The sequence below is a fragment of the Epinephelus fuscoguttatus genome, linkage group LG9, assembly GCF_011397635.1.
Source record: "Epinephelus fuscoguttatus linkage group LG9, E.fuscoguttatus.final_Chr_v1".
NCBI lineage: Eukaryota > Metazoa > Chordata > Actinopteri > Perciformes > Serranidae > Epinephelus > Epinephelus fuscoguttatus.
Genome location: NC_064760.1, coordinates 26,442,360 through 26,464,683, shown reverse-complemented (window position 1 = coordinate 26,464,683; position 22,324 = coordinate 26,442,360). Strand labels below are relative to the sequence as shown.

General features: G+C 41.8%; 1 protein-coding gene across 1 annotated transcript; it reads right to left on the bottom strand.

The window, feature by feature from the left end:
• Positions 1-2,295: 2,295 nt before the first annotated feature.
• On the bottom strand, positions 2,296-18,922 carry reep2 (receptor accessory protein 2). Its single transcript, XM_049585401.1, has 8 exons — positions 18,609-18,922; positions 16,437-16,509; positions 13,526-13,602; positions 13,069-13,189; positions 11,263-11,376; positions 9,580-9,760; positions 5,783-5,949; positions 2,296-4,662 (listed from the first exon to the last, which is right to left on the bottom strand). Exons 1-8 carry the CDS (start codon positions 18,638-18,640, stop codon positions 4,591-4,593), a joined length of 837 nt encoding a protein of 278 aa, XP_049441358.1. The 5' UTR covers positions 18,641-18,922; the 3' UTR covers positions 2,296-4,590.
• Positions 18,923-22,324: the final 3,402 nt, after the last annotated feature.

Below are 22,324 nucleotides of genomic sequence, written 5' to 3'. Positions count from 1 at the left end.
TTTCATAATTTTGGGTGACATGCTATAGTATGATCTTGTTTCATACTTTTGGTTGACATGCTATACTATGACTTTTTTTCATAAGTTTGGATGACATGCTATACTATGACTTTTTTTCATAAGTTTGGATGACATGCTATACTATGATCTTGTTTCATAATTTTGGATGACATGCTATACCATGATCTTGTTTCATACTTTTGGTTGACATACTATACTATGACTTTTTTTCATAAGTTTGGATGACATGCTATACTATGATCTTGTTTCATACTTTTGGTTGACATACTATACTATGACTTTTTTTCATAAGTTTGGAAGACATGCTATACTATCACGTTTTTTTCATAATTTTGGACAACATACGATACTATGATGTTTTTTCATAATTCTGGACAACATGCCATATGATGATGTTTTTTCATCATTCTGGACAACATGCTATATGATGATGTTTTTTCGTAATTTTGGACGACATGCTATACAATGACTTTTTTTCATAATTTTGGATGACATGCTATACTATGACATGTCGTCCAAAATAATGAAAAAAAGTCAAACTATAGTATGTCATCAAAAACCATGAAGGAACGTCATAGAATAGTATATCGTCCAAGAATATGAAAAATGTCATAGTATGGCATGTCATTCAAAATTATAAAAGAACATCATAGTATAGAATATCGTCCTAAATTAAGAAAAAAAAGTCAAAGTATACTATGTCGTCCAAAATTAGGACAAAAAGTCACAGTAAAGTATGTTGTCCAAAATAATGAAAAAAGGCAGAGTAAAGTATGATGACCAAAATTATGGAAAAAAGTCATAGTATAGTATGTTGTCCAAAATTATGAAAAAAGTCATACTATAGTATGTCATCCAAAATTATGACAAAAGGTCATAGTAATGGATGTCGTCCAAAATTATGAAAAAAAGTCATACTATAGCATGTCGTCCAAAATTATGAAAAAAGTCATACTATAGTATGTCATCCAAAATCATGACAAAAAGTCATAGTAATGGATGTCATCCAAAATTATGAAAAAAAGTCATAGTATAGCATGTCATCCAAAATCATGAAAAAAGTCATAGTATAGCATGTCATCCAAAATTATGAAAAAAAGTCATACTATAGTATGTCATCCAAAATTATGACAAAAAGTCATAGTATAGCATGTCATCCAAAATTATGAAAAAAAGTCATAGTATAGAATGTCTTCTGAAATTATGACAAAAAGTCATACTATAGTATGTCATCCAAAATTATGAAAAAAGTCATACTATAGCATGTCATCCAAAATTATGAAAAAAGTCATACTATAGCATGTCATCCAAAATTATGACAAAAAGTCATAGTGTAGCATGTCATCCAAAATTATGAAAAATTGTCATAAGTTTTTTTTCATAATTTTGGACAACATACTTTTCTATAACCTTTTTTCATGACATTTTTTGACATACTGTAATACGACTTTTTTTTTACACCATACTATAATATGGCATTTTTTGTAATCTACTATACTTTATTTTTGACATACCATACTATGGCATTTTTATGACTGTTTTTGACATACCATATAATTATTTTTATGATTTAGAATACTATATTTTTTGACATACTACACTGGGAATTTTTTTTACGTATGATACCATGACATTTTTTCTGATATATTATACTATAGTTTATGACATACCATAGTACGACACTTTTTTTTATTTACATAGTTTGCAGACCTTTTTTGTAAATACAATTATGACCTATAATACTTTGTATTTTTGAGTTATTATACGGTGACATTTTTTGCCATACTATACTATAGCATTTTTTCATGACAATGTTTTTTTTCACACTATGCTACATTTTTTATGACATACTATACTGCTATTTTCATGACAGTGTGGTATGACAATTGACATACTAAACTATGACATTTTATAACATAATACTGTAACATTTTTTTATGACACACTATACTATGACATATCCTTGACATACTTTAATGTGACACTTTTTTATGACATACCACATTATGTCATATTCCTTTCTTTTCCTTTGAATCACTGAATAACCAAGATACTATGGGCGTGTTCCTCTTTTCTCTTGAATGCCACAAAGGGATGTTTCAACTGTTCAACAAGCAGTAACACTCTGATTTGATTTCCTTTATTAGTAGTTTTATTACTGATACATGACCTTGTTAGATACCATTGTCCCAGCACACACAATGTAATCCTTTTTGACATGTAGCTTTGAAAATTGGCACAAACAATATACAAATGAACATCCCTGTATACAATACTGATTCAAAACAGAGAGAATAACAGACAATAAATATCCAAAAATGGCATGAACTCAAGATAAATATGCAGGGTTGTATCTTGATATGTAAAAACATCTTTCATTATGTGCCCTCTTTTTATTCAGTGCAAACATTAAATTAAGAAGAAAGAAAATAAAAAAAAACAACTGGCTGATTCAAACTTTTGGCCCTAAAATACTATATAACCAGTCTGAGTTAAGTACATAGCAGGGTGTGAATGTACAAATATCAGTTTAGACTCAGTCTGGAGATTCTGTACTTTGTGATGGAGAGGAGTTAAAATTAATAAGAAAAGACAATGGGAAAAAAGTAAAAATGTTAAAAATGCAAAAATCACTTCTTCTCACACCACAAGTCCACACCAGTGAAGTCCAAGCTTCTTCCAGTTTCAGAACATGAGTTTTGTCAAGACTAAGAGTTTTAAAAAGCACACAAATGATTTAAAAAAAATCAAATGGATTTAAGCCCAGAGGATGAATAAGGCAAGCAAGCTCATACTGTATATACAGTCAAGGTTACTATTTACATTGCGTTTACATATTGTTTAGTCACTCTGCCATCACTTGAGGAGGGGTTTGTCTCCCCCTACTGGTTCAAACTAGTGTCACACTGCAGACAGCAGTAATGAGTGCGGAAGTAGTCTCATGCTTTTAAATCTCTCATTAGAGCGCTCCGAAGGAACCACGGCCGATGCGGTGGCTGGCAAACAGAAGAGCCCATCCCAGAACAAAAGTCCAGTGTGTTTAGAAACACTCTGAGCCTGGTCTGACACTTCCTCCACGTCTGGAACAACAGTGCGGGGATGAGTAAATAACTCCTCACAGTCTCCTGATGTTGGTTTTGGTTTAATTATTTCCATATTGCTTTGCTTTATCCTGGCTTCTGAAATGTATGAACACTACAAAGAGGCAGAGTGCCACCACACAGCTGGGTTAAAGGAGTGAAAAAGTGCAGAGCTACTCCATGACTTTCTAATGTTCAACACAAACAATACACAGACATCACTACTGTGGTGAAAGCAGATATGTTACCTCACAAACATCTGCAACTCTTTGACTCTATGACTACTGTATTTATTGGGAGTTACAGCATTACCTCAAGAAGCCAAGCTATGCACAACTGATCATACTTATTACTAATATTACATGACCAAAAGAACGGGACTAAACCGCATTAAATAAGAGGGTGAAGTCTAGATGACAGATAACTTAGCCAGCATCAAACAAACCACTCCATCACCAGTACTGTACATGAAGTGAAAGTCACATTAAAGCAGTGAGGAGGAAAGTTGCTGTAAGTGAGACCTGAACTTTGCAGAGCTAGACTCACTCAGAGGTATACAGACTTAAAGAGGGGAAGTTAAACTCTTCCACAGGCTGTGAGGCCTCAGATGCAGTCAAAGAGATTTAAATCAAAGTAAAGAACCAAGACGGGTTTGATCACAGATCATCCTGTAAAACTAGGGAGGTGCATGAGCTAGGACATGGTGGTGGTAGTATGAGTTGCAGTCAAAAGTGGGAACTATCCGGTCTGAAACTGTAATGAAAATGTCTACATCTATCGGTCAGTGCTTAAAGTTTCAACAACCCTCTCACTCCTCGGTAAAAAGGAAAAAACCTCAGTCACAACTTAAAGCCAGCTCTCCGTGCTCCGGAGACAACACACAAAGATTTCTACCATCGTGGTCAGGCCCAGATGAGTCCGAGAGGGTGAGATTTTTTTGCCCAGAGGAAACATAAGGGACCCAAATCTAGAGAACTAGGAGTGAGGAATGTGATATTTTACTGGACATACTTCAACCAAAAACAGCCTCAACTGAGAATGTCAGCAACAGGAGGTGAATCAGTGAGACTAGAAAACTGGCCAGCTTACGTCCTCACCTACTATACAGACCTATATGTCTAAGGGTTAAAGGAAAAAGGAGCATTCATGGATGTGTCACTAACCATTATCAGACTAAAAAAAAAAAAAATCTCGAAAGAAACATCCCCTGATTGTTAAATCAGGGATGAGCTCACAGTAAGTGAAGCGTGAGACAAAATATGCAACAACCGAGTAAACGTAAAAGAACTGTTCCCAACCTAAGGGTGCTCACACACAGCTAAAAACCAAAGCCTGCACTTTGCTCTAAAAACCAGCAAGAGTGACACAATTTCAGTACTTGATATTTATGTACAGTGTATATGTGTTTGTGTGGAGACCAAACGGAGGAAGAAGGGCCTGCAGGCTGCGGGTGGAGCGAGTGTAGACCAGTGGGTGTGGACAGCAGGCCTCATGGTGGCGTCTCTGCGTTGTTAGCCGTGGTCTTTTTCTTGGCGGGCTTCTTCACTGTCTTGGTCTGAGTCTTGATGAGGGAGGAGAGGGACAGAACAATTAACACGGGGGATTAAACAGCAGAAGGAAAAAGAAAAAGACAACAATTAGTTATTAATTAGAGTTATTGAAAATGGGGGGAGGGGGGCAGTTTTATGTGAACACATATTAAAGGCCTGTTCACTTGTCATGAGGAGTTGTATCATCTCTTCTACGGCTTTGGAGGAGTTTTCTCAGGTGTGAAAATAACTGATGTCCTCAGGTGGAGGTACCATCATCAGGGTTCTGAAACCTTCCAGGAACAGTGTGTAAGATTTAGGGGGATTTAGTGCCACCTAGTGGTGAGGACTGCAGACTGCAACCGGCTGAAACTTGTCCCAGTTAGAATTCCTTCAGTGTTCATCAATTAGTAGCCCTTTTTAAACAGGAGTTGTGCAAATCTGCAGGAAAGCCCAATCAGTCTTTTTTCAGCATTGGCAGTATAAAAACAAAATCGACGAGTGCGGCAAAATGCCACCTACCTACTTTTGTTTATACAGAATGCGCCTTTTGCGGGGCAATGGGGGGCGTGAGCAAGTAACAAAACATGTAGCTCAGCGTGTGACGTAAACAGTGACGTGGGGGGGAAGCCACGGCTGGTCAGATGGCGATTCTCTCTTAAGTCAGCTTGGGCGCTGTTGTCCTTGCTTTGTGCTTATGAGTATTTGTTTGTGGCTATGTGCTTTGGTCTATGTTGTGTTTTATGTTGTACTTTAGTATAGTACGTTCTTAATATTTTTGGTTATACGGTTATGTCATTGCTCTATTAATAGTGCTTAGGTCTTGTTTTTGCTTATATGCTTGCTCTGTGCTAATGTGCCCTGCTATGGACATGCCATCAATCCGCTTTTATCTGTGCTTTTGTATTTTGTCATTTTAAATTAAATCTGGCACATTTATGCAACTTAAGTGATCATGTTCATTAATGTGCACTGTCCCTTCCTAAATGCAATAAACATTTAACATTCTTAAGGCTCCTTATGAATTTAAGTCACAATATACAGCACTGCATGCCATCAAATGAAACAGCCTTCATTCTCGAGGCTTGTCACGCTCTTTGTGTGTGTGTGTGTGTGTGTGTGTGTGTGTGCGTGCGTGTTCACTGGCCCTACCTCTGTCTTAGCAGCAGCAGGTTTCTTGGTTGTCTTGACGCTGGTGCTGCGCTTGGGGGCTTTGTCTCCTACATCTTCATCAGAGTGTTCAGTCCTTGTGTCTGACAGGTCCGAGCTGTGCTGAGATGACGTGTCGTCAGCGAGAGACGTGGCCGCCAAAGAGCGAGCTGCAGGATTAGACAAAAAAAAGAAATGCCTCTGAACCAAAATGACTTATTAATTCTATGAACAAAATTAAAACGCAAAGTAGATGAAACTCCTTCCCATTCATTTACAAGACTGAAGCAACTGTTCACAGGTGTTGTGTACACCACTGCCACCCACTCACACCACCCAGTGGTCACATTTCAAAATGCAGGTTTTGTTTCCATCAATTTTTAAGTTAAATGTTGGCTTAATAAAATGCGAGTCTGTGCTGGATAAATAAAGAGTCAGATCATTTCAATGCTATCATACCAAAAGCTACATGCGTAGCAGAGAGCACTTTGCACACTGTCTGCTGCTGCAAGCAATCTGGATCTCAAAGAGACTCTGGCGCTGCAGCATGTGGAAAACAAAACAGGCATCTGAAAAAATATATCATACTTTCTTGTGAAATACTGAGAGTTTTATCGCTTTGGGTTTATTAGAATAACTAAATTAAACAGCCCTATTAGGGTAAATTATCAGCTTGATACATACTAATTTGGAGCTTGATAGGGAGACACAGCTAGACGTTGCTGTGTTTTAGAGGACACAAATCAAAAAGATTGAGAACAAGTGGCCAGCAGTATGACCTGAAACATCTGATGGTGGAGCAGGTTGAAGGTACCCTGGGGAGTTTTTGACCGCTCATGCACATGGACAAGAACGCAGCAGGTGATGAGATACATCATGGTTTCACATTACTCCACTGACCTACAGGTGGCAGTAATGTCACAAAAAATACAACACTGCACAGAGACAGAGAAGAAGAAGACTTGTGTACTTCCTGGTTAAAAAAAAAATCTAGATGTCCATCCTCGGGTTTTGCACACTGAGCCCTCGCGGATTTCAGTTGAATGTAGTGTGACGTATTTGCCGACATCACGTAAAGTCTGCAATGGGTAAAGACTGCAAGCTGTTTTACTCATTGCCATGGAAATGTTCAACTATTGCTGCTGTCATATTCGTAGAAACACCATATAAGTTGATGAACAGTGCCTACTCATCTGTCCCTGCAGATAACAAGATATAAATCCCATGTATAGCATTTTTGTGTCTGAACAAAAATGTATTAATACATCTCGATATGAGAACAGAAATGTTTGTAAATAAGGACAGGACTATAACTCAATAAATTGGGTATTACTGACATCAGAAGACCTTCATTTGTTTTTCGGCCAATTTTTTAGCCTACACTGCGCAGCCTGATAGACTGCAATAATAAAATGCATTTTCAGTCCCTCTACAGCCTGTACTTATACATCTCTCTGTATCATGATGTGGTTGAATATTATTTCTGCCCTACACAATTCTAGAAACATTTTAATAGGCCTCACTATCAATAACTATTTTACACATTCATAAGAACGAGCCCGCAAAGCCTGCGAGTCTGCAAGTGTGGTGAAGTTCGGACGTTTGGATTCAGCCTTCAAGATAATATGGGTGTGTTCCGAATCGCGTACTTTTTACTTTGCTTACTTTGCAGAGTAGATTTTAACATCACAGAGGTTATATATTTATCTGTCATTGTTATTTAATACTTATACCCTTTTGTTGTTTATATATCTTATTCACTTAATCAAAATTCCCTTTATTACTAATCGACTGGTCATCAGTCACCTAAATGCGCTGTCATATATCACTGAGACTGTCATATGTTTGCGGCTCAGTCGATGTGATGCATCATCCACTGTGCAGAGGATTGTGGGTCAGAACAGCCAGAAAAGCATGCCGGCTAGCATACTGCAAAATCAGACCGGATATTGTAGAACATCCTGGTATTTTTGGCGTTGGGACACACCAAATATTTTTCTGGCACCTGCATTCTGGCATAGTATGGTAGTATGGGTACTGGAACGCACAGTATGTTGAGTTTTGTTTGTTGTTTACAAGAAAAATCCCCATGGTGGCTTTAAGAGCAGCGCACGCAAGACTGCAACTGTCTCTTATCGATTAATTTGTTGTTATTGGGTTTTTTTAAATTAATGTTTTGGTCCATGAATTGCCAAAAAACATTAGTAAAATGTTAATCATGATAGTCCTGTTAATTCAGAGACTAAGCTGAGGTCTTAAACAGTTTTGTCTGATTCAAAATCCAGACATTAGGTTGACAATCATGTAACGCTGCATGCGGCCTGGCAGCTGGTTGCTACCTTCTTATAAAGCCCTGGCCTCACCTGAGCTATGTGGGGGTACACGCCCATAAACATCCTGAAAACAAAAAATTAGAAAATACAATGCCAATGTCGGGAAACACAACAAATTTTGACGTGTTTGAGTCTGCTCACGTCATGTAAAGGAGTGTAGCATCAACCAATTTGTTCTTTTTAGAGATGGAAAAAAATTTTTTCCCTTTAAAATAAAGTACACTGCTCAAAGAAATGAAGGGAACACCTAATGGTCACAGTGTAACACCAAGTCAGTTAAACTTCAGGGATATCAGTCTGTCCATTTAGGAAGCACAAGTGATTGTAATCAGTTTCACCTGCTTCAGTGCAAATGAAAGTGACAACAGGTGCAATGGAGAGGCAAAAGCAAGACAACCTCCAAAAAGGGAACGGTTTCACATGTGGTGGCCACAAACAGTTGCTCTCTCCTTATCCTTCCTGACTGATTCTTCTCTAGTTTTGTGTTCTGCTAGTGTCCTTGTCACTACTGGTAGCATGAGGCGGTACGTGCAGCCCAGTCAGGTTGCACAGGTAGTCCAGCTCCTCCAGGATGACACACCCATAAACAAGAAGGTTTGCTGTGTCTCCCAGCACCGTTCCCCTAATTTTTTTGAGCCGTGTGTTTCACTGCTGGAAAGATGATCTTTTCATAGCTTCCCACAGTTCATTTAAACATACTACCCTCACTGTTATGATACAAAGCTGGTTGAAAAAGTAATCCTTTAATAGCATGGAGGCTTTGTATTAAGATTAAATAGTTACTTTAAACTAATCAGTCTTCTTCATTCATTAAATAAAGATGTGAGATTTGACTGAAAGCTCTGACTCATTAGTAAGAGGACCTCTAAGCTTGGATTCATGTCAGTATATACTGTGTTGTTCACAGTGGGTTATTAAAGGTACATCCACGCACAAACCACCCTTAAGATTTATTTGAACTCTGGCTGTCTACTCTTTCACTTCACTGTGTTGCTCCATCCTTCTTTCAGACTGGGTTTTCAAGTTCCACATGGTTTCTTTTTAAGTATAAATTAAAATAGGCCACTTCGCCCTGTTCGTTCATTGTTTCATTGCCTCTGTGTCTCTTTGTATTCAGTTCACAACTCGTCAGGCCCACACAGCCAGCCCGCCGGCAGTGTAGTGAGACACAAAGAGTCCTCCTTCTAAGTTTCCCCTCCCACTGGAATCACATGCTTTCACCCCCTCCCCTACTCCACACCCTTTTGCATCTCCTCTCCCCTGCCATCCTGCAGTGCTTTAAATCATATGACTCCACTTGGCCCGACTAGCTCCGGTCCTGCTCTGGTAAAAGTTAAACAAAGGGAGTCCTCTGAGTGGCACTGTGGTCCAATCAGCAAACTGGACACACAGGGTTTATGTATTCATGCAAATGTATGTGAAGCTGCTAATGAAGCGGTGTGGGTTGTGCGTGTCGCGTGGCCTTACTCAGCCGTGCAGCCGTGCTCTTGGCCCGGGGCAGCGTGCTGGCCCCTGAGCTCATCTCGTCCATGGGGTCCCGTCTCATGCGGGACTCTGAAGTGTGCAGAGCCAGCTCATCCTCAGCGTTGATGAGAGTCAGGTCCTGCATGCTGAAACTCCGCAGCTTGTCTGACAACACGCCCTGCCCCTGGGCGCCCCAGCAAAACCAAACAGACACGTCAGATATGTGACAGCATGACGCTATCTAACCCTCATCTCTGTATTGCTCACGTCTGAGAAGAACAGGCCATTCAAATATATTTATTTTTTAATTTTGGTGGTCACTCTTATCTCCATGGTCCCATCAGCTAATGCTACAACTGTAGTGCATCTATACACTGACATACATACCTACATCAGCCAAAACATTAAAACCACTTACAGGTGAAGTGAACAACACTTACCACCTTGTTACACTGCAATGCTGTTGGGAAACCTTTGGTTCTGAACTTCTGACATTCATGTGGATGCCACCCGACACGCTCCACCCACCTAAACACCAGTGCAGACCAAGTACCCCCACTTATGGCAATCGCACTCCCCAGTAGCAGTTGCCCCCCAGCAGAACAATGCACCATGCCACACCACAAAAAACGCTCAGGAATGGTCCAAGGTATGTGACCAAGAGCTCAAGGCATCAACCTGGCCTCTAAATTCCCCTCATCCCCATCTGATCAAACATCTTTGGGACGTGCTGGTACCCCACCTCACAACCCACAGGACTCAAAGGATCTGAAGCTAACGCTTTGGTGCCAGACACCAAGGGACACCCTCCAGACGTCCTGTGTCCATGCCTTAACAGGTCAGAACCAAGTCCTGTCCAAGGAGGACCCACCGTGGATCGGGGGTGCCTCTGGGGTACCGCCACATCCCTCAAATGTTGGATCAGACTGGGATCAGGGGTATGTGGAGGTCAGGTCGACGCCTTCAGGTCTTTGTCTCGTTCCTCTGGTCCTGCCTGAGCAGTTTTTGTGATGTGGCATGGTGCATTGTCCTGCTGGGGGGCCACGGCCATTGATAAGTGCTGTTGTCATGAGGGAGTTTATTTAGTCTGCAACGGTGTTTGGGTGGGTGGAGCATGTCAAATAGCATCCACATGAATGCCAGGACCAAAGGTTTCCCAGCAGAGCTTTGCATTGTAACAAGACAATCAAAGTTATTCACTTCATCCCCCAGTAGTTTTAATGTTTTGGCTGATCGGTGTATATGTCTAATTATCATGCGATGGTTGATTGTTTCACAGGTCCGACCCACTTGCCATCAAATTGGGCTTTATGTGACCCCAGAACTAAAATGAGTTTGACACCTCTGGTCTAAACTATAAAACTGATACAAGGCAGCTTTGAGTAAACTGTAGGACCTCCTTATTACTGTTGTAGTGTGTATAGCATAGCAAGTGTCCCAGAGGACAGAGGTCATTTTTCAACTCAGACAAAGTTTTTAAGTCTCTTCTATTCAAAGCACACTCTAACACTGGTGGTAAACTGCATCTCAGTTAGATTCAAATACAATCTGTACAGATCTGGATAAAAGGAAGAAGCAACAAGTCAGAGGACACTTGTAACACCATCTTAAAAGAAGATACTACAGATGTTAAGCCTTAATGAAAATATGCATCAATTAATTTGGCTACGTTAGCACACAGCTCACCTTGGTGGCTGCAGTGACAGCAGCATTAGCAGCCAGGTTGAGACCCCTCTTTCCAAACCTCATCATGGTCTCATAACTCCTGTCTTTGGCCTGCGCGATGTACTCATCTATCTCCTACAGCACAGGACGACAGTCGAAGGAGGAGACAAGGATGGAAGCAATCGGTAGAGGGAGGAAAAGAAAAATCCAGATATTTCCATGTGTGTATATTTGTGAAACAAACTTAAAGGGACGATTCACTCCAAAATCAAACATACATATTTTTCCTCTTACCTGTAGCGCCATTTGTAAATCTAGATTGTTCTGTTTTGGAGATATGGGCCGGAGATGTCTGCTTTCTCTCAAATATAATGGAACTAGATGGCACTCAGCTTGTGGTGATGTAAGTGCCAAAAAAATACATTTGAAAAATTTAACAGCGATGGGCCTAAGTGTCTAATATGTGCATAGAAATGTCCATACTCAAAAATTTCCGTTGGATTCATGACAACAGCGCACCAGGTGGTTTTTGGTTTTCATTCTACACTGACAAGCACGTGCACACTATTTGCAATCAGCATACTGCTACGCCCCCATTTCTCTTTACAAGGAAATATGTATGCTTGGAAGTGTAACATGGAAAAAGCGGTGAAATTGTTTCAACACACCGTCAGTGAGCGTCTTTGAATGTTTTGGCAGTCAGAAACAACCATTCGTCACTCACTGCTTAAAACATGTCTCTGAAAACACACCCTCTCCTGAAGTCAGGGGACTATACTCAATTCATTATGACAATAATTAAAAGGCTAGCAAATAAGTGCACGCATTAGTAAATTGATGTCTTAAATAGGGCTGTCAAGTGATTAAAAAAATTATTCAAATTGATTACATGCTCTGAGATTTATTCATTTAAATGAATCACAGACATCAACTTTTGCTGTGAAAGTATTTTAAAATGGTCAAATTAATTTTGACAGATGTATCGTAGTGAAGCTGCTGATTTTGGACACAACTGTCCCCCTGTCCTCCACCACCAAAACTGGTCTGCAGTCCACTGCAATCCGTTTTGCAAGGGAGTCTCAGTCATCACAGGTAGGCTCATTCAGTTTGTGTCTGAACGGCTGGTCGAGTGTGGATTGACGAGGCTGGCTGCTAGCGCTATCATCAGAGCATCCGGAGCTCAGACCTTCGGGTTCACTGCTAAATTCTGTGCATTGAGGTGATATTTCAGGCTTGAAGTACTCCGACGGTACGAAAATTCCTTACTGCAGACATTGCAAAGAGCAGTGCTCCTATCAACAGTTCCATCTGGGTGTTTTTTACATGCAAATGTTCCACAGGGCGAAGCAGCGTCGTTTCGTCTGCCTACATCATGTGACAAAGCCGCTGTGGCCTTCAATGACGCACCAGGTGATACACAAGTGTATTTAGTTTTTCCTAATGCAGCCGAGCTGTCATCATTTGTGTGCTCACCTTCTCTGAGGCAGTTCTAAATTTCTTCAGAGTACGAGCGAAGTCAGGTAAGAATTCTAGATTTGTGCATAAAATGTTCGTATGCACGGTTTAAGCACAGACTTGTGAGTACCCACTGTTTGTGAATGAGGCCCAATGTCTTTTTTTCGAAGGAAACATTCATCCTGGGTAAGTGGGTCATGATTTCTGACTGAAGCTGAGTGTCATCTAGTTTCATTATATGCGAGAGAAGGCAGACAACACCTTTACCACCGATATCGCCTGTACCAAAACAATCTGGACTGATAAATGATATGCATTTTTGATTTTGGGGTGAAATGTCCCTTTAAAGATTTCTATCAGTCATGTTCCTACCTTCTCTTTGTTGGACAGCGTTGGGTGGACAAACTTGCGGTAGAGGACACTTGAGCCCTTGGTGTATGGGGACAAGAGCCAGATCACAAATGCAATCTTCAGCTCAAAGTAAAATGGAAACCTGGGTAATGAAACACAAGGTTAGACCATCGGCAGAGAGAAGAAAACACAGAACACTTTTAAAATGGTGCAGACACCTGAGTGATAAAGAGAAAAACACAGTCAGAGGGAGTAAGATACTGGTCTGATACATAAAAAGGCTGAATAACTGTGTGAGTTGCACTTTTTTTTTTTAAGCAAAAAAAAAAAGATATTTCAATAAGCGTCATTGTACTAAAAATATCAAGAACACTTAGCACAAGATACACACGTGACTGTCTATTGATATTATATAAGCTTATTTATTACAATCTAGTCGGGCTTGAGGGGTCCAGATCATGAGCAGCTCCTGACTCACCATGATAGGAGCAGGTCTGTGGCTGTCTCTGCTGTGGTGAACAACGCAAACACTATCCAGTACATCATCCACTTCACCTGGACACACACACACACACACACACACACACACACACACAGACAGACGTGAGTGTAGAGAACATCACAAAAATAGCACATGAGAACCAGAGCACCCAGTGTGCACGTGCTGAGACATGTGGAGCTGCCAAAGACATGCCAATGCAGAAGTGCAACATATGTTGTAGTCCTGTCAGATTGCATCAGTGTGCATGGTCAATGTCCCGGAGACAAAGGGAATGTAGGGCAACCACTTAACTACATGAAATGCTTTAGACTAGGTACTGTGAAGGGAAGCTAGCTTTGAAAACAACACCATAGATTTAGTGGGCATACATTATCAACAGTCAAACATCTTGGTATATTAAACATTTAAAAATTAGAGGAAGGCACTGCATGGTAACAGCGTGTGTTTTTAAGGCAGTGGCAGGTCACAGGCATGCAGCCACATCATGATGAATAATGTGACTCATTAGAAACGAGCCAAACAAGAGGAAAGGGGAATGAAAACATCAGCTCTAAAAATGGCGTCCTCCACTCTCTCTCCCTCTTCCCCCCATCCCTCGTGCGCTCCTTCTGTGGCCGTCTGCTTGAGTAGCGATTGGGGAGGGGGTTGCCATGGTAACCTGCCAGAAGGAGACTGTTCTCCAGTGCAAATCTAGGCGGAGGGCCAGGTTGCTGCCATCTCCTCCTCCTCTGCCTCCTGGACCTCCCTCTCTCATCCCTTGCAGGGATGAGGTAAGCAGCGAGGACCCCGTTTACTTAAAAATAAAATATATAATTAAAAAAACTCTTCTGCTTTTTATCCTGGTAACCCTGGTTTTGTTACTTACAGGGTTCACACGCATCTCAAACATCAAATTCAAGTAATTTTCAAGGGCTTTCCAGGCCCAGTTCCCTCAAATTCAAGGACCCAACATGACATAGTTGGAGACACAGATCAGGGTTTATTACTGTCACAACACTGAGACTTTAATAAGAACTAACAGGCTTCACAGACGCTCACAGACAGCAACTACAAAAAGCCAATTTACAACAATTTACTTTTAGGGCCCTGACACACCAAGCTGACAATCATTCAGTCTGTCAATGTCGGGCTGTCAGTAAGCGTCTGTCGTCCTCACTGTGTCCCATAGCCCTCACTAGTTGGCCCTTGTTGGCTTTTTTCCAGCTGATTCAGCATGTTGAATGACAAATGCAGATGACCGCCGCCTGCTGGTATGGAGTGTCACTTCCTCTCATGCTGGTGCAGAACGTAACCAGCCATTGGCTGCAGTCTTTGCGGTGTGTTCAAGTGCGAGTTTTTGGCCAAGACACAGGTGACATGAGGTGAGACAACAGCTTTCATCATCACCGCTAGCTCTTTCTCTCAAGGCAACTGAATCGAACGTAACTGGACTTGGTTTTGTCTTAGAAGACGTTTTGCCTCTTGTCCAAGAGGCTTCATCAGTTCATGCTTGTCTGACTAGGCTGGAACTACTCTTACAAACAGGTGTGGAAAATTGCCTTGAGATAACTATGACCTGGATAAATGAGAATATCCACAGGCACTAGTTCTTTGATGTCAGTTTGGTGCGTCTGGGCTTTTAAAGTTACACTTAAAAATATATCAAAACAGCTTCAATATCTGTTCTTGCAAAAAAGTATATAAATTCCAGCACTTTTAATGACCTATGTCGACGCATGTCTATTTTCAAAAATGCCTAATTTTTTCCCTCAAAATCACAAACTTTCAAGGATTTCAAGCACCTGTGGGAACCCTGTACATAAAGATATTCTCTCTGATTTATTTACAACGCTGCCACATCCCAAACGTTTCTAAAAACTCAGTGGTGATGTTTCCAATACTCAAACATGCAATGTGTGGAAAATATCATCAGTGAACTCAGAGGAAACTGGCATGCACTACAGGACGTCATGACTACCAGGGAGTGCACATTAGAACTATGAATCATTTTGGTATCAAGGGATAGGGATGTTTCATGCGCTTAACATGCTGTGGTTGTTCGTCTGAGCCAAAAGGCCTCACAGAGCACTGGTTCCCAACCGCACTAGCTTGTGTCCTCTTACAATAAGGTTTATGTTTCACTGATTTATTAAAGTCAGAAATATAAACAAAATTTTGTCACGGAGAAATTAGGTTTTTTTTTCATTCTTCCCTATCCGTTTAATCCTCTTGAGACCCATCACATTTATTCTGCAACCCCTAGATTGGCAACAACTGCACTAGATGATGCAGACGGGTATTCACAATCTGCAGCGTGGCAGGCTGTTATGTAATAATTAAGAGGTGCGTGCACATTCATGTATTCTTTGCAAGCGTTGGATAAAAACGATCTGCTCAAACAGATGAAAGAATACCCGCACACAACCGTCATGCTCCCAGTTCATCTTTTATTCCACATGGACACGTCAATCCATGCAAAAGAGGAATTAGGAGAGAGCTATGGAGGCATTTGTCTTTGAGAGTCATTACAGTGCCTCAGTCAGTGACCCAGTTTCATGAAGGTTGGTGTGTCCCTGGTAGCTGCCATGCTTGTCCGTGAGATTGTTATCAAACATACTTGATATTTTGATTATCAGTCTTTGAGTGACAGAATAGTCAGTGTGGCCAACATCAGAACAGATGTTAATCCAGGTGATTAATGTGTGTATAGTTATATGTATGTAGGCCAGGCCTAAATTCCATCGTTGGGCTTTGTATTACATTCCTCACAATGTGCATTTTAAACTTCAAACATTTAGCGTAAAAATAGCAAACAGCAGCCCAGGGCAAACACATCCTTAAAGTCAAACAGAGCGGTCAGGGGTCAAAAATGGTCTGCTGTGATTTAGTGACCAGAGGTGATACTCACATATTCCTTCACATTCTTCGTTTTGACAGCCTTGTACGAGGAGTATGCTGGGTAGAGTGTCCCAAAGGCAAGGCTGCAAAAAGGAGCAGAGGAGCAGAGAAGCCCAAGTCAGAGGAGGGGGATTCAGCTTGAGAACGCGGCCTCTGGGTGTTGACTCTGACACCTAACAAATGTGTTCCAGCTTAAAAAGCAGGTTAGCCATGTTTGCTCTGTGCTTATGTAAACACAAGTATCTTTCTGTATTACTTCAGCAGAGCCAGTCTCTGGGTGGTTTTGATCTGAGTGCTGATGGGAAGTGGCTTTTCAAAACATATTGCTCTGATTATCTGTGCAAAAGAATAATGGAGATCATGGAGTCAGGAAGACTGCAGCGAGACAAAATGGAAAAACACACAAAAGCGTGCCAGGGGTGGGTCACCATGTGTTAGTCCATGTGCAGATTGGGACACTGTGCACACAGAGCCGTGTTTTTGATGTGCATTTGGTCGCGTCCTGTGCCACTGTGGTGATTTGTGCTGATGTGACAGGATGTTAAATGCTGAGTGAGGGGACAGCAGGGAGAATAGAGTTCAGAAAGGCACTAGTTTGGCTGTAGGCTTACAGTCTAAACCACAGATTCTGACTTATAATACTTCATTTAAGCTGAGGATTGGATGTTTTTTAACACAGAGTATCCCTTTGAGGCTCCCAGCTGCATATCTACAGTTTTTCTCAGCATCAAAGCAGGTCTTCTGTCCTTGTGTGTCTGAGCTGCTCAGTCATGTGTGCAGCGCCTCCCAGCTTTGTACAGTAAGCTGAGGAGACTCAAAAGCAGGCCTCTAGGCCAGCAGACACCCTCAGCAGATGCCCTGTGCCTCTTTGTGTCCCATCTCAGGTTCACTTCACAGAGTCTGAGGGCATCCCATCCTCTCGCTGGGCTCCAAGATCAGAGATACTCAGCGTCAGGGATTAACGCTGCTTAGTCACCTGTGTTAGGACGTGTCATTAAAACACCGACTACATTTTCAAAGAGCAAAACAAAGAGGCAGCTGCATGTTTGAAGCACAGAGTAAAGATGGAAAATGATTAATCTCGTGTTTGATGTGCAGCAGCCATTATGATGCATATCCAGTCACACTGTTTGTCTCCCATCGACGCATGACTACCTGAGGTGCAGTGAAGTGGAAGAGCCAGCTGGAAGCCACTAAAAGTAACAGTTTGCCAATGTTATCCTTTCCTTATGTAATACGGACAAGCAGAATATTTATAGCCATGAAACACCTATGACACTTCTACAGCTGGGCCTTTAGCAGCCACCATCAGAGTTACAGTTGGGGATTGCAACACCAAGCTTGCATACAGCCTGGTTAAATCCACAAGAAACTGACAGCATCAGAATGGTCAGACGGCACAATATCCTGATTAAAACCACATTGCTTACAAGATGACACTATTGCAACATTGTAAAAATGTCCGCATAAGGGATAAGGACGATGGCAGCTGCTGTCTTTAGTTGAGTCATCCACACTGTCGGGATGTGGTGTGTGTACAGGTGGAAGTCCAGGCCTGCTCCACTCATCACAGCAAGAAATATAAATCTGTAAAGTCACTCCAACATGGTCAAATAACAAAAACATACACAGTTATCTGGCCAGGTCCTGAACATAGGTGTGATCAAGGATGGATGGATGCACAGACCCACATTTTACTAACTCATGCTCCCATATGGTGCTGTGATGCTCAGCCTCCAGACCAGCAATAATCAGGCTGTGGTGTTTTAAAAAGCCATGGCAGGCAATCTGTTTACTAGTCTGCAGCGAGGCTGGCATATTAAGCAGGTTTCACTTGAATGCTGTGGCCAGCTAACAGCTCATTTCCCTGCCAACACATTATCTGTCAGGTGGTTACTGGCTAGCCAGCATACGTTAGCTACCAGCGGCTAGCATGATTGTACTGCATCACTGTGTTCACTGAAGACACAGAGCAACGGTTGGTGTCGACACTCGCTTAGCTCGGTGTTTTATTAACGTCTCAGCCACAGTATTTTTCTACATGACTGAAACGTGTATGTCAATACACGGACAGAAAATGGATGCTAGCTAGTTGGCGCGGCGCTCAGCATCAGACAGCTGATGAATGGAGGAGCCGCCGATGTGGCTAACGTTTAAACACAACAGCCCAGCCCATACTCACACAACTATCCTCGAAATCATCCACGATACCATCTTTCTTGGACCGCCGGCCGGGAGCCGTCTCCGCTTCTAGAGAAATCTAGTTAGTCAGCTAGCGGGCTAGGTGCCCCCCATTCCCCTCCAGGACGCGGTGAGTAGTGATGTGAACCGGGAGGCTGGCGGCTGCTGCCTGTCCGCTCTGCTGTGCTGTCAGGTGGGCTGAGAGCAGCTGAGGATGTGCTGCAGTCTCTGGATCCAAGCTGCTCTGCTCTGCTCTGCTCTGCTCCAACCACTTCTGGAAAGACTGGCTCTTAAAGGGCCAGGACCCCGCTGTGAAATGTCTCACTTTAAGTTAAAAAAAAAAAAAAGTGCATCACATTGCTCCTCCTATCCTGCGCACTGTAAACATGATCCAATCAGCTCAATTAAGTGGTTGCAATAATAAAAGGAGTCAGATGCACAGGTGTACATTTGGGGGGGATTCAGGGGCCACGTCCCCCTCAATGTTAAAGGGGAACAACACCTAAATTAGGAATTCCAATGTTATTTCCATGGCCAAAGCAAGTTCAATCAGTATTTGCGAGCACAAGCTAGGCCCTGATCTGCTTTTTTTTTTTTTTTTTTTTTAATCAAATGCCACTAGTAAAAAACGAGGCCAGGCAACCACCCCATCACCTCCTAATATTCCTGTGTAATCAATATACTGCTTATTTATTTGACAGTAATTTTTATCTCGTCCCGTAAATGTTCAGGCAGAGGGTCCTTGCTGGAGCTCTGGTTGACGGTGAGAGGCTATAAGTTAGTTTGTCGGGCACAAGGAAACAGAGATCTGTGTGGGTACATGAGACCCTAAAAAAGAGGGTGGATAACGGGGAGTACCACCAGTTGGTCCAGGAGCTTCCCCTCGATGATGGCATATTTTAGGATGACTCGGAAGCAGTTCAACAACCTGCTGCCGACCCTCAGGCTATATAGCTCTGGGTATCCAGCAACTGCTACCAGCAGTTTCTGCTCCATTGTTTGCTAGCTGTAAACTTGTTGTCTTGACCACCACAGAAGCCCCGCCTCTCGCATTAACCAATTGAACAATGGGGGAAAAGGCGGAGATGGCATAAGGCATTTTTCCGCTGAGTTGAGTTGAGCTCAGAGCGCTCCGGCAAAGACGCGAGGCACGTTGCAACCCAAAAACCATGAACAAAAAGCTTCATTCTCATTAAAATCAGTTAAAAAAAGGCGCCCCCTCCTGCTAAAACGCCTTACTCTCTCTCAAAACCAGAAACCAGAGACATGCTGCATTTTTTGCGCCCTCATATTCATTATTTTCAATGTAGATGCCTGACTGGCACACTCAAAAGGCCGAGTGACACTGTCGCGGCACGTACATGTTCCCAAGTGCCAATTTTTCAGGGGCCGACAGCTGCGCTTTGAGAACCGAGATCAACTTTTGGAACACAGCAGTGTGCACCGCATATCATGTGACGAGGAAAAACCAATCACAGCAGATATTTTTCTGTAACGAATACTGGAAAGTTGATCATTTTGGTCATAAGCCCTGTTTCCCCCAAACACTTTTGGTATAGTACCTTCGGAACCAGAAGTAACCCTTTAGAAATGGTACCTAATTTTATGGACCCACAAAATATTTGTTTTCTATTTTATAGACAGATGACCTTCATTCTATTGTAGTGTTCTCAATTCTGAAACAGAAAATGTACCCATATACTCATGTCATCTGTAACATTTTTCCCAATTCACTGTCAATGAAGCAGCTCTCGACTTTCTACTCTATGACATCACAAATTTGAGTTTTAGCACTCAAGCTTTTGGATTTGGGACACAGTTGTTGATTTTTACTAATATTTTTTAACTGTTTTAGACCATACAAATAGTGTATGAATTTTAAAAATGGGTGATGTTCCCTTTTAAGAACAAGTGCATTTGTTTCTGCAACTAAACGGACTTTTAAAGAAGACTTTTATTTCATTTTGCCCAACTGCTAGAATGCGAGTCATAGTACTCCACAATAAAATGAGAGAGCTGTTGTTCAGGAAAACAGTGTACTTTTTCTACATGAATTACATGAACACGTAAAACGGTTAAGTTCATCACACATTTGCTCAGCTTGGTGCTCTGCTGCTCTGTCTCCCCAAACAGTGCACTCTGCTACTCTGATAGTGTGGTGCTCTGAATAACAAACAGTACATTCCAACAGCGCTCTAAATTTACAAACGGTCCAGTGTGTGCCAGAGTTTGCGTTGGCACTTGGAGTGACTATTTTCGATGGCACCCATAGACATATGGGTATGTGTCCACGTATATATTGTTATATTACAAACATAATTCTCCGAAATGTTTCTAGAAATATTTGAGGCAAGAAATAAGCCATGCAGATGCTGAATCAGTCTTCATTTTAGACCGACAATGGTTAGTTTAAAAGTTTTTCAGGAGCATCCAGAGACTCTGAGTCGTGCCGTACGCCCCTGATTTGCATAAAGTAGCCTAGATTCAATGTATGCAGATGAAGAGCAGACGCCCCATCTCTCAAAATACCATGCAGCGCTACCAGCATGCATCAAACAGCTGCTCACATAGACAGTGAATGGGAGGCGTGGGAATGATGGGTCCCTGTGGAAACATCCCTTAACAATGCCTCATTTTAGATAGGTGGTGGCGGTATGCAATCACAAAAGCAGCGGTTGCAATTCCCATGAAATGGAAAAGAAAAAGCAGCAACTATGTATGATTGAAGTAGGACGTACAATGGTATTTTTACCATATATTTTAGCAGAAAAGGCATACATTGGTAATGTAGGATGTTAAGTATCCGACGCTCAAAATTTCTTGGGGGACCCCCAGATGCCACTGCTTAATGTGTATACCTACACCCTAGGCCAGATGCTTCAGTAATAACATGAGATCATACAATTCCTATTATTACACTGTGGGAAAGAGACTTGCATCCTCCTCCTTGCTTTGAAACAGTACACCTCAGCTTCCCTGCCCCATTTCTGTGATCTACTTACTAATTCAGACATGAGCGGTGAAAGCTAGGCCACACAGGACAGATACAAGAGCACATAGCATCAGAAAAACACTAATACAGTGGTTCCCAACTGATCCAGCCACAGGGTCCATATTTCTCATTAGTCTTCAGTTCAAGGTCCACACAGCGTAATACCCTCAGTGTCCTACTTGTGTTTGGCCATGTTGTCAAGCTAGTTTGATGTCTCTTGTTGCTTCTCAAAGTCAAGGAGACTTCCTTGGTAGGATGGTCCTTCCAAGTTGGGTCTTAAAGAGGCGAGGCAAGACTCCTTCCAGCATTCAGTGAACACACATTGGAACAGGCTAGTGAGTGCCCAGGTGCCCAGGTGACTGAAGAGGCCCCGCCTTCAATTCCAGCAAATCATGCACAAAGAATTGTGGGTACTTTATGCCCACTGAGGATACACACGTGTCCTTGAAAATTCTCTGAAGGAAGGACTCGCTCCTTAGCAGAACTCAAAGGATCCTTGACACTGGATTCAATGGCGTAGCCTCCTTTAAGGATTCTTCCTCAACTTTGGGAATCACCATCGATCAAGTAGCTTTCCATTAGTTACTCACTCTACAGCAGATAAGTTACTCACTCTACAGCAGGTAACGCCACTTCAAAATAAAAGCTCTGTGCTGGAAATTTGCCGTCCTTCAAAATAAAGTGTGTGTTGTTCTTTTTTCTTTTGACACGTTTGCAAGTCACTT